We start from the raw sequence: 12901 nt of genomic DNA on the forward strand, positions 1-12901 counted from the left end.
TGATTAGGCGGGATAAGTGTTTTCAACTATTTCCAATCAGGAGAACTGTGTAGAGTGAATATAGCGAATAGACAATGACATTTGAAAAACACGCCCTTCCCCAATGTTAGGTTTTCTTTCAGCTGTATGGGATTGATGGTGTGGTATTTAGTCTGGAAGCTCCCCAGCAGTAGATGTGTGAGTGTATGTGTCTGTTTGTGTGGTGGTGGTGGTATGTGTAGCTTTGATGCTGGATCTCACTCTTCACGTACAGATTAGATAAGCTCTGGCAGCAGCAGTAGCAGAGACTCAGAACGATATGGACACCTTTGGACCTTATCACCCGGTCCATCACAGACTGAAGGGACCAGGAAGACATAACACAGGTTAGGGGGAATGGAGAGAGGGCAGCAAAAGACAGAAGAGGAATTTTAGAGAATTCCTTTTCCGTTTCTGGAGCACGTTTAGCCGAGTTCTGTTAGGCCGGTTCTGAAATACCACAGCAACATATTATTTAGTACACTAAAATAGCATGTGAGATTTTTTATTTTTTAGTACATCCAAATGCATGAGGTCCATGCTATTTTCAATGGAATATTAGAGACTATAAAAGCACTAAATACTACAGCAGCACATTGCAGTGAATTTGTGACACATATAGGAGACATAGGTGGCTAAGGTATAATGTTAAGCACTATATTTTATAGGGTTTAAATGTATGACTTTAATTCGCAAAGTATTAAAATTGCTTTATCGAGTCATCTGAAGTGAGGAAGTGAAATAATGTGCCAGAAAAGAAGCATACCTACTATTATTTACAAAAAACTTAAATAATAGAGAACAGGTGAGTGTATTTGTGTATGGTATGGCACTTAAAAATACTTTTAAGTAATTAGTGACCAATATCGTTCAAATCACAACAAATACTCTGTCTTTGAACACTTTTGATTTGAATTTTGACTTGAATTTCAGGGGAGTTAAATCGCAAAGGTTCACCTCTAAGAACAAACTCTTAGCTGTGACCGTGGGCAGCTGTTGTTTCATCATCATTTCATTCACAAAAGAGCCTACAGAGCTGAGTGAGAGATATCATTAAGTTACTGTCCTATGAGGAGCAGGGAGCTGACCATGCATGTGAAGTAAATCCAGAACTGGAGCATGTTTGAATGCCTGTGAATGTGAGATAAAAAGCCCTTTGAAAGAAAGAGCATAGATTGTGAATGGATGAATGAGGTAAGTGAGCGAGGAGAAGAGTGCTCAGAGTAGAAAAGCGCCATATAAGAACCAGTCCATTTAGATCCAGCTGCGGGGAAGTGTGTGGGTTTGCACAGCCAGTGTTAAATATTCAGATGTTCATTAAATCTGTGTTTATTCATGCAAATATTTCTGAACCCTTTAACTCTGGACTCTGTGCTGTTTAAAAATCCCGTGTCTGCCACGCAGATAGCTCGAAGCTGAGACTGGGAACTAAATATTTACTTTATTGTTTTAGTTTGAAATGAATGTACGACCGCAGACTGTACAAAGAAGCAAAAGAAAAAAAGTTAAAATTCTTACTTCAGGACTTTGTTTTCCAAGGGTCATCTCGGCCAAATTACCCATTGCGCAATTTGTTCGCGTTATTTCCAGCGGCGGTAACAGGAAGGTGCGGGCTCTTCTCGCTTGTAGCTGCTGTGAGCGCTTTACTTGCTGTTTCAGTCTCCATCGTCAGGGGTCGTGCCTCAACAGGACAACGTGTAAATGTGTGACCCCTGCTTTAGCACATTTACTGATTCAAGCTCCCGCATCGCAACTCTTCAAACCTCGTTAAAAACAGATCCTTTTAGAGTATGGTGTGCTCCGATCAGAAGTGTGAGATCGACCCCAGCAGTCTTATTTATTAGTTACACGTAGAAGTATGACGCAGAAGCAGAGTTTCCCTCAAGTCCTGACACGGAAAGTGTAAAATAACGACCGCATCTCGTGCTTCACAAACCTGACAGCTTTATTAAAACAAACAGGCTGTAAGTAAAATCTGGAAATACGATGTTAGGTCGTGTTTGCAGCCTAAAAAGAGCTCCACCTCTGGCTGAGAGCGCACAGAGTGGGCGGTTAAAGCGCCGAACACGTCCGTGCGCACGCATATTATGGACTGCAACCTGCTGATTCCTGTTAGACTCTGACACTCCGCCTGTGGGAGTAGGTGACTGTCGCTGAGAGCGCTTCGAACAGTTTAAGGACCCAGTGCGCAGCTTTGGAAAAGCCATAAATCCAGGCGAGTAGATATATCCGCTGTAAGTAACATGGCTTCTGTCAGAGGAGTTGTTCTTCTTCTGGTAAATGTGACATCAGACGGTGTCTGTTGACCGACTTACTGGAGCGCTCAGAATTAAGTTTCACATGGTGCACTTTATCCTGAAGGAGCCAAGCGCGCTACGGCGATCAGAAATGAAAGCTGGGCCGATACTATTATGCGCATTTTGCTTTGGCGAGTCTTTTAAATGGCTTGATACACGATTCTTTCTTTGCTTTTGATCTTTGGTTGCCACAGATCACAACGCGCCCGGACGGACTTTGGTTACCATTACGCGCATTTTTACTTTCGGATAGGCGACTGAAGCTCCAAGCCAGCCACTCTTGGGACTCCGGAGAGCCACTGAGGGACAACACCATGACCATCCGCTGGCTTGCCTTGGTCGGATTGTGGTGGAGCGCTTATTACTGCATGTTCACAGTCGCGGGGAGTAATTATTCACTGGATGGGAATAACGAGGTTCAAGCAGGTTTCACCCACCGGCGGCTGAGGACGCATGAGAAGAGGGAGATGCAGAAGGAGATCCTGTCCATCCTGGGGCTGCCCCACAGACCGAGACCACATTTGTCAAACGGAAAGTACAACTCCGCTCCGCTTTTCATGCTGGACTTATACAACACTATATCCAGCGAGGAGAAGAGGCAAGTGGAAAGCAGGTTGGAGCGATATCAGGCCATGCGGACGACCCAGAGCCCTCCCCTGGCCACATATCAAGAAACTGCCTTTCTAAATGATGCAGACATGGTGATGAGCTTCGTTAATTTAGGTAAGTTATTGAAACAAAACAAAACTTTTTCATCTGTGATTTTTTCTTCTCTGTGCGTAATTGTGATTGTGTTGGGTCTATTTTATATGAGACCGAACAGGTGTTTTATACAAGCAAGTGAAACTTGTGCCTGGGCAGACCGGAGGATAATTAGACAAAATAAGAAAACTTTATCGGAATTTAATGCTAAAAAAGTAAAATATAAAAAAAAGGGTCATAACTTGGCTCTTTTTATCTCATCTACTTTAAACTTTGGGGTTACAGCTCTCAACACAGCGCGACACACAAAGCAGACACACAGTTACGCACTTTTATCGCCGGATAATGAACGAACCCATTGTGCAAACCACAGGGAGAGCAAATAACAAACTCATCTACTGTGCGGTTTGAGGAAAAACTGACGAGGTTCGTATTGTTTCTGAGTAATTTATTGTTACACGTCCTCTCCCTCCGCGTAAATTCGCCCTCCTCAGCTCATTTATAGGACCGAAATTCTGTGGTCAAGTCTTGCTGTGCAATCTACGCCATGATTTATGTCTTCCCGGGAAAAATAAACCTCGTATTCTCAGCAAACCATCAACCACCACCGCTGGCGTGTAACACACACACACACACACACACACAAATATAAATATATATATATATATAAGGCTATTCTTGCCGTTGACCTCCGTTACAGCGAGTTGCGGTTACTGTGCGTAAATCGCGTCGCGTTGTTTGTGTTTCCCAAGCAGCTTTGTCTTTAATTAGCTCGAGTGATGATAAAGAGGAACACTTTAATCATAACGGGTTTAGGACATAAAAGCTCAAAGCCTTTCCTTCCATTAGGAGCTGTAGTGTTTACTGGGAGACTCTAAACAGAGCGCCTCAAGATAAACAGACGCGCTGCCAGAGTCAGGCGCTGGTGGAGAAGGAGGCTTAAATCCAGATTGATTGTCCTTTTTTGGGGGGGGGACTCGCTGCATTGTCATGATCTGGCTAGGAGAGCAGTGGGAACATATCACTGCAGAAGAATGTAGTCTTATGGCTTCACCCCCCCCCCCCCCCCTCACTCAAACTTTTCTTAAAACAAATATTCCTGTAAATATTTTTACCCCGCACCTTTCTAAACCATTTAACAGTCACTCAGTACCGCAAACGAAGAAGTGAATTAGGTTGGAGTGACTGAAGTAGAGCACTATTCTCTACTTATTGTACCTCTGAGGATTGGTGTTGCAATTTTGTAGTGATGAAAACCAGATATTCAGACAGGAGGAGGCCGTCGTTTTAGTCTCATATATCGGAGCCCCTCTTTTGGCTTCTGTGGGGGGAATGCGATGGTGTTTGTGCGTCTGGCTTTGGTGTTCCTTTGCTGTGCGAGTGTTCGGTTTATACGCCCGTGTTGTTGCACATCTGGCTCTCCACTTTGATTAATCATGTCCTGTCCATCCTTTGACGATTCCCTCAGATTTCTGCGGTGACCAGGGGATTAGGTTGCCATCTCCTCCAGCCGTACACAGAGTCCTAACCGCCCTGGAGGAGGGATGGCTTCCTCCCTGAATGTGATTGTAATTAATGTTGGACAGGCCAAGGCTTTCCATCTGCTTTGCAAATAAGGCCTTGCACGACTACCGTGTGTCGTCGCCGTCCGATTAGTTTTTAATGTGTCTTTTTTGGGGTTTTTTTGGGCGATTGGAGCCATTTGTGTGGTGGATTCTCTTTTAGAAAACTATAGTAGAAAGAAACACTTCTGGGTGGTCCTTTTGTGTGTGTATTTCAAAAGTAGCCCCAGAAATCTGGATATCATGTGTGGCCTGAGTAAAACTACAAATTGGAATCAAGATTAATGAGAGAAAGAAAAGCGGAGAAGTCAAACAATCTGTCTGAAAGGATTTGAAAATGACAGATTAACAGACTCGGGTTCAGCCGAGCTCCTTCATCTGACAAATATTGTTAAGTGAAACACACTGTAGCAAGATCATCGGTCAAATTAAAGAAGATGACATGTGGTTTACACGGGTCACATGGTTTTCAAAGTGGATTCACCTGTTTTGAAACCAGCCATGTGTGCAGATGTACGAATCACAGAGGTGAAAGCGCCCCGTAGCAAACAAAACAATGACAGTGATTTAAACTTGGGTCTGAGCTGATGGCTTTCACAGCCAACCGTGGCAGCAGCACAGATAGATGTCTCATTCTCAGAGTGTATTCTCCCGGGGGCACGGACAGATTTAAGAGCCCCAGCGTTACATTCGGTCTCAAATACGCTCTCTGCAAACCATATGCCTCCTCACACCCCCACCTCTGCGTGATTCATGTACACTTTGTGTTTGGTCGTCCATTCTCCCATGCCTTCATCACTTGTTCAGAATGACCCACTGAAAAAAAGAAGAAGAAAAAAAGATGTGGAAAACTTTAAATTGGGGGGGGAGGAAGCAGAAGCACATTTTCCAGCTGCTTTTTCATCTTCATTCCTAGAGGAGCGCGTTCATCACTGTTTGCCTTGTGGACGTTCTGCTTTTCCACTGGGGTGGAGTGAAGCGACACTGTGTGCCGCGTGACTCACCCTGTGCGACACTCTGCAGCTCTGGACACGTCCTGATGCACAGAGAGGTCCACAGGTGACGGTCGCTCTGTACAACAGGAGTCGGGGGTTGTTAGAAGCACTTGTTTCACGTGTGAAAGCAAGTGCTTCTAATCCTTTACCAGCAAGAACTATAAAGAGTGTTCATCCTTTAGTGTACAAAGCTATGTTTTCCACATTCACATTTGCAGTGAACTATTAGAACTATTAATATTTAGTGGGGGGAAAAAATATGACCTACTGGACTCCTCGGTAAATCTCTCACAAGGTAGTATATTGTGGAGTAAGTGACCAGTATTGGTAAAGCTGCATTCCAGTGGAAAACAAATACAAGAGGTCATTGCTCACTCAATTAATGAGCGGTGACATATTGCTGAGCAAATACCCAAAGCCGCAGTGACGGTTATAATAGTCAGCAGGGGAAAATTTGCTATTCCTATCAGGTTTGATTTTTAGCGGTTAGGCTGTTTCCTGGTGGTTATGGTGAATGAGAGATGCACAGAAACGCCTTTGGTTTCATGGGTCGCCGAGCAGGAACGACAAATGTTGTTCCTGTGTCATCTGCATTTAACTGTGATGTGTTTGTGGCCCACAGACAGACAGGCAGGCAGGTGCGGAGGTCTCTCTAAAGCTTGGCATAGCTCTGCAGGGCTTCTGTTTGTCTGCTGGGAGGCACCGAGGGGAAGGTCCCATAATAATCCTGGAAAACCCCCACAGGGATTTTGAACCTTGTTTGACTTTTTCGAGTTCTAAATACCCTCTGATGCTTTGGAGGTGAGATGAAACCTGTCCTCGGAGCTACTTTTTCTTCTAAGGCCTAAGTTGCTCTTGTTTTCTCAGGATACAAAGCATCCAGATAAGATTTATTTACATTTAGTCACGGGCTGCTTCGTCAAGCAGATCACAAATCAGATTTTTGTGGTTAGATTTGGGAGCACAGAGGATTATGTGTGCGTCTCGGGGGAAGATTTTTCACCGGCTGGCTAAAGTGCAGTTGAAACCACGTCTTAATAATCTGCCCTTAATACTTCTTGTTTGTATCTACACTTACCTTTGACACATTTATGCTCACCGATCCATTCTATACAAGATGTAATTGAAAATAAGCAGGCTTAATAGTGCAGTCTGTTCATTCTAGTTGAAACAACAGCTCATCTAGAAAACCCACAATCAAAGATGAGAGGTGCCCATAACCTTGAAGGAGGGATGGGATTTAATCTTAAAATCTGAGTAATAAATTGTCCAACTTATATTTTTATCAGGGTTCAGATCGATTTTTTTATATGTAGTGTGGAGAGTAGCTATTTCGATGCACAGACTGCTCATCGGTGTAGCAGAACTTAGAAAAAAGTACACATCAGATCTTCATCTTGGAAAAAACACGTGCAGCTTTTTGTAGACTGCATCTCTAACACTCTCTGGAGGAGGTCTGAAAACAAACAAACAAACAAACATGACATCTTGATTTAATCTTGGTTGCATTTAAACTTGGCATTTTTCCCGGTGTCCAGAAAGCGAAACTGCACATCTTTCCCTCGAAGCTCGAATGTAATGAAATTTCTTTCTCCCACCTGTCTGTCATCGCTTCTACCCTTATTTTCTCTTTTTCCCTGTCCTTTCAGTCTCTGCACACCTCATTGCATGGTTATACCTGAGCTGTCACTAAGCAAACAGCCAAGCGTTCACCTACCTCCCACACTTTAAAGGCAAACAAGGCAGAAAGCTTTAAGAAGTGGGTTTTGGGGAGATTAGCCGGGTTCAGACAGCCCTGGGCTTATTCTCAAATGAAGTGCCCTTATTAAATGCCTGTTTTCCTTGTCTTATGATGCCTGGCTGCGTTTCTCAGTGCCTAAGCCCAGGTAAGCCACTTCCTCTGCAGCAGTACGTGTCCCAGAGCTCCAGCATGATCAAATAATTAGCTGGCTTCGATCAAAGAGTCGATTGTTTAGGGCACGGACTGTGGAAAATTGGAAAATTTTCACTAAATTGTCTTGAAACACTTCCTGCAAAGCCAAAGGGACCAGAACAGAGGACCACCCATCACTTTTCTTCAACTTTGAGAACCCCGTAAACAGTATTAGCCAGAAGTTAAGCGAGGAATTCAAGATATGCTAGAGTGGAATAAAAGCTCTTTTCTGAAACATAAACTTGGCAGTGAAGGCCTTCCTTCAACGGTGAGAAAAATTACATAGTACAAACCTCTGTGTTTGTTTTCATCTGTTTACAGTATCAGATATTTCACTGCCACAACAAATTCACTTGAATTTGCGATGATGTTCAAGAATGGCCCAAGATATACAAATAATTCTGCTTATTGAGTTTCAGGGTTTCAGCGCGCTTCTTTTTTCTCATGTTTGGATTGAGTTGGTTGTTGAGCGCTCTGGCAAAACACACAGCTGCCTCAAGAAACAAACAGGGTTGATGGGGGAAACATGTCTGGTTAACGAGATTATGTCTTTTCCAGTCAGGCTTCATAAAAAAAAGAAGGCTGTCATAAAAAGATGGAGTGTTACAGGACAACTCTGTTGAACGTCCTAGGAGAACATTTGTGCACATTACAGTGCTGATGAGTGCGTCTCCTGACTGTATTGTGCTCGGTAAGAGGATGTACACACACAATCTCACACACACTCATCCACCCCTCGATAATATCGCTCCCTCTCACGGCATGACTCTCAGGCTTGAAGAGATGGCAGCTGAGATTTGGGGCTCCCTTACACCTCTTCCCATGTTCCTCCTTTCCCCTCTGCCTCCCATCCATTTTCATGTCTTCATTGGGCATTCCACTTCGGAGCGATAGAGGCGTGGGATGACGGAGTGTGACGAGATAAGGAGGTGATGTGCAGCGCACTCCCTGCCGGTAACGATCTATTGAAATGAGCCGATAACCCCGGCGGAACATCTGATTGGGACTCGCTGCTCCCATCTATCACCTCTGCGTGCAGGCATGGAGGAATTTGTTCTGTTTGTTCTGCTGTGCTTAAAAGAAAGTGACGCCAAGCTCCGCTCGCATCTCTCACATCTGCGATTCCTCTCCACGTCTATCTGTCTTTGCTTGTCGCTTTTTAACTGTTTCGTGGTATCTCATGGGGTTTGCGATGCGAGAAGAACGCTGTATTTAAAACCCCGGAGAGAAAACACAATCACTTTCATTGCCTCCTGCCTTTTTTTTTTTTTGTGCACATTTTTTAACTCCTGCGTCACTCTCCCGAGGGGGGCTTTAAAACTGTCAGGCTTTGTGTCATGTTTAAGTGTCTACAAGGAGGAGATCATTAACCAGGAATCAGGGTTTTGTGCTTGTGTAAGGCTGAGTTTGTATGTCTGAAGAGTGTGAACATGAAAGAGACGGACAAAGGAAAGAGGTGAAGATGCAAGAACACGTTTCACTTTGTTTTGATTTATGCATTTCTCCAATTTCCCCAAGTTTGTAGCTACAAATAAAATAAAAGTAGAAGGGGAAGAAATGGCATCCAAAGACAAAGACCACAGCTGCACCTTCAGCTCAAAAATAATGTGAAAACATTTAATTCTATCAAATTAGTCAATGTTCCCTCCTTAAATCAGGCCCTCACCAATATAGTTCACATCTACACTTGTGTGTAGTAAGAACTGGCTGGTTGGTTTTTTCCTGCTGAAATCTCAACTCAGCATGTCCTTTTGTGCCCAGTAATCTCCATCATCATCATAATGACGCCATCATTTACCCTGTCAGAGAGACTCATTCTTGGCTGACGGGAATGGCGTAAATGGTGACGGTAAACGTTCCTGGTGTCACATTCTTCTGTGACTCCACTGGGAAGCAAGGATGTATCTCCGATCAATTAAAAAAATGGGAACAAGGAAAGGAACAAAAAGAAGAAAGGGAGACCCACAGGCTGCTTGCAGGCTAGCACCATTATAAGGAGTGCGTAAATGCATTCATTATTGCTTATTTATTCCACAATAAATTGCTTTTCACTGATATTTTAAAAATGAGGACAAAAAAGATTTGTCAGTGCAAGTAAGATTTTAAGACACACTGGCATCATTTCCAGCCCAAACCAGTTTAGTCCAGTCAAAAATATGTGAAAAGTCACTGAATGGACTTTATTTGGACATTTGTGACATGCAAAAAAAGACTATAAATAAATCAAACAAAATAAATAACAATTATAATTATTTTCTTCTTTTATCTTGATGCTGATTTGTTCAGACGTCTAAAGAAAAAATAGCATCAATCTATGAGGCTACCTCTAGGTTTTGCTGTTGGCGTGCAGGAAGCTGTGGTTTCTTCATGATGGTTTTCCATTAACACCAGTCTCTTTAGATCTTGTTCTTACAATGGACACGTTAACAAGAAGTTTAGCACCTTTTTGGTGTTTTGCTGATGCTCTTGGTCTCTTGTTTTCTGTTTTTTTTATTTCAGAATAGAGTGCAGTACTTTAATGGACTTAAAGAGGACTGGTAAAGTCCTCCGTAATCGAAGAAGTCTTCCTACCAGCTTTTATGTGTTTCTATTTATAGCACGGAGCACCTATATCCCTGTTAAAAACATTAGAAAATAGGTTTATTTTCTTGTGTATGTGCATATGTTTGTGTGTGAACATTTAGAAACGCAAGGTCTCTCAACAACGATGAGTGTGTCGGGGTGGAGTCCGTTCTTCAGGGTTAGGGTCAGGGGTCGCGACATGAATGTAGCAACGCAAGTCTTTACAAATACACAAATACAGACTCGCGCTTTCACCGTGAGTGTCTGCTCTGGTAAACGGAGAGTATTTGAATGTACCCTTTAGACAACTTGGAACTCGAACTTCATCACACAAGATGTCTTCATCACACACTGCTGCCCGTCGCATGTTCCCAGGCTGGGTGTCTCTCTAAAGAGGACGTGCCTGAAACAACAACCACGAGTCCGCAGTGAGAAAAAGGCCCCATATGACCACCGGTGCTCTTGACCCTTCTGAGCAAGTAGCCTCCCCTTTCTGCAGCGCCGCTGCTGACAAATTTACGAGCCCTAGGCTGACCCACGGGCTGACTTTCTAAACACGATACTGACAGGAAAACAGTCAGAGACAGGAGAGATGAATTGGGGCGGGGAGGAAGAATAAGATGAGAAAAAAAAGAGTGCAAAGGAGGAAGGTAAGCAATAAGTGCTCTCGATATGCTGTGCACAACATTTTTGATTTAAATCTAAAATTTCTTAATCTAGGCATCTCTACAGAACGAGAATGACAACGGTGGGTCAGGTGAGGAAGAAGAAAAAAAGAGCAAAGAAAGATGGGTTTAATCTTTTTCTACAATCAGTTACAAAAACATTTTAGAAAAGAAAAAAGTAAAATGATGTCTTTAAATCCTAAACGCTACAAATTTATAAGGCATTACATATGTGCCACCAAATCGATTAGGCCAGAGGTTTAGATCCTAAGTGAGGCCACTCATAGAAAAATGTATCCATTCCTCTTGCCACGAGGCAGTTTGGATTAAAGGATCTTATCACTAAGGATGTGCAAGGGAAACTCTGCCCAGTGCTTCCCCCTGTACTGACACTTTGCACATATCTGAGCCGCCAGTCTCCTGGAGACCTTATCTCAATGTTTAAATGTCCAGTATAATCCTTTTGGAAGAGGAAGTCTCCCATTTGTTTTGTTTTTGTTTTTTTTGTTTTTTTGCGAATAATATGCTCCGATCTCCCTTCATCCAGGTTACGTGACGTGTGTCCAGCCCATGTCTTTGATGACGCATTCCTCTCTCCCTGTTATCTGTATTTCACATCCAAATAAAAGAAAAACCAGCTGCATAGAGGCAGAACGTCTCAGCTTAGTGTTGTGCTACAGAGATATCTCTAGGAACATGAAGGATATGAACCTTTAGATAACTCCCGTAACTGCAGTAAATGTTGGATTCGTGCACCACTGTGAAATTATGAGATAATTTAAAGTGGCCAGTGGGAAGCTGGGGAAAGTGTTGACAGTCAATCAGATAGTCAGACTTTGTGACTCGCTGTCTTATTTCACATATTTTAAACACTGTAGCATATGTGGCGTTTCTGCTCCTGCCCATACAAGTTGAGAGTGCACAACTTTCCTCAGTCTGGACACTTTTATTAAAAATGGCACCATGTTTCCTCCAAACTTCACACAATAGATATGAGTGAGGGCGACAGTTATATTACACAACTGCGCTGTATAATAATACTAATAATACTTTTTATTTGGGTTTCAAAACACTCAAAACCACCTTAAGAATGAAGGCAAAAGCTTGTTAAAAAATGTAATAAATATTTAAGTAACTTTTTTTAAAAAATGTTACTAACATGCAATTGGTTTCCTGTTTGAAGCCATAAGCTTTCTCTCTGAAGTCCTGAAAACGCCGAAACATTAGAAGCAACTGTTTGCACACTGAGCAGTCAGTGACAGCGCGAGCTATTACACCGCACTGCACTTTAATCAGATTTCTGAGGCGTGTGGTTTCCTTTTGAGGTATTGCACTTCCACCCAGTGCTTTAATGATTCGTTTAGGCCACGAAACATCCTTCCATGTGGACTAATTTTGGGTGGTTTTCCACTCTCTGTGTGCGTGCACACCCTGCTAATGATTTTGCTTCTAAAATCATTTATTCCAACAGCGAGATGAAAACACGTGATTAGTATGTAATCTGTCATTAAAACGAAAAAAAGAGCATAATCGAGTATGCTAATTTCCTTCTTTGATCACTGCGGTGTTGATTATTCCTGTAACATTTCGCTCTCTTCAGTTTTCACTTATGTCTTTTTTTCTACAGCTGTTTGCGGTGACAGCATTGATCACTCTCGTGTTTGTAGCAGTGTGTTGCACATTTATCCATGTGTGTTAAAGGAAGTTCCCGGCGAGCTTCACTGAAATGATAAAAGACTGTTTCGATGTGAGTTTCTAAACGTTCTCTGCGAGCTCAGATAAAGTGGATGTCATTCTGCAGCGCTCTGCTGACACTGTCGACAGACCTATTATTAGAAACCTTGATTATTTTTCTACCGATTTTCCTCAAGGCCCACCTGCTTTTTGAATATCCAAGTATCCTGTTACCGTCGCTGTTTTTGGAGCCATGCCTGTGTGTAAAACAAGCAGTAGGTCTTACATGTAAGTCGGCCCGGGGGGGAGTATTGAAGCCGGCCCAGACTGATTTATCAGTGGATCATGTGCTCTGCCTCTAAGCTGCTGAAATGCATTGTGGTCACCGTGGACCTTCCAATGGGAATCACACTGCGGTCCGACTGTCTTTATGACAGACAGAGTGGAGGGAAGAGAGTGAGAGAGGTGAGGAGGGAGCGACATAATGGAAGAG

At 43.0% G+C, this 12901-nt stretch overlaps 1 protein-coding gene across 2 annotated transcripts in view; it reads left to right on the forward strand.

Moving 5' to 3' along the window:
* Positions 1 to 2115: 2115 nt before the first annotated feature.
* bmp6 (bone morphogenetic protein 6) overlaps positions 2116 to 12901 on the forward strand; it is a 47122-nt gene continuing 36336 nt past the window's right edge. The window contains exons 1-2 of one of the 2 annotated variants that reach the window (XM_026179319.1): positions 2116 to 2252; positions 2510 to 3038. In XM_026179319.1, coding sequence (XP_026035104.1) covers positions 2630 to 3038 — 409 coding nt within the window. In that variant the 5' untranslated portion in view covers positions 2116 to 2252; positions 2510 to 2629. Of the gene's footprint in view, positions 3039 to 12901 lie in introns of both variants that reach the window. The other variant, XM_026179318.1, reaches the window with a different exon arrangement.

Source organism: Astatotilapia calliptera, chromosome 9, assembly GCF_900246225.1.
Source record: "Astatotilapia calliptera chromosome 9, fAstCal1.2, whole genome shotgun sequence".
NCBI lineage: Eukaryota > Metazoa > Chordata > Actinopteri > Cichliformes > Cichlidae > Astatotilapia > Astatotilapia calliptera.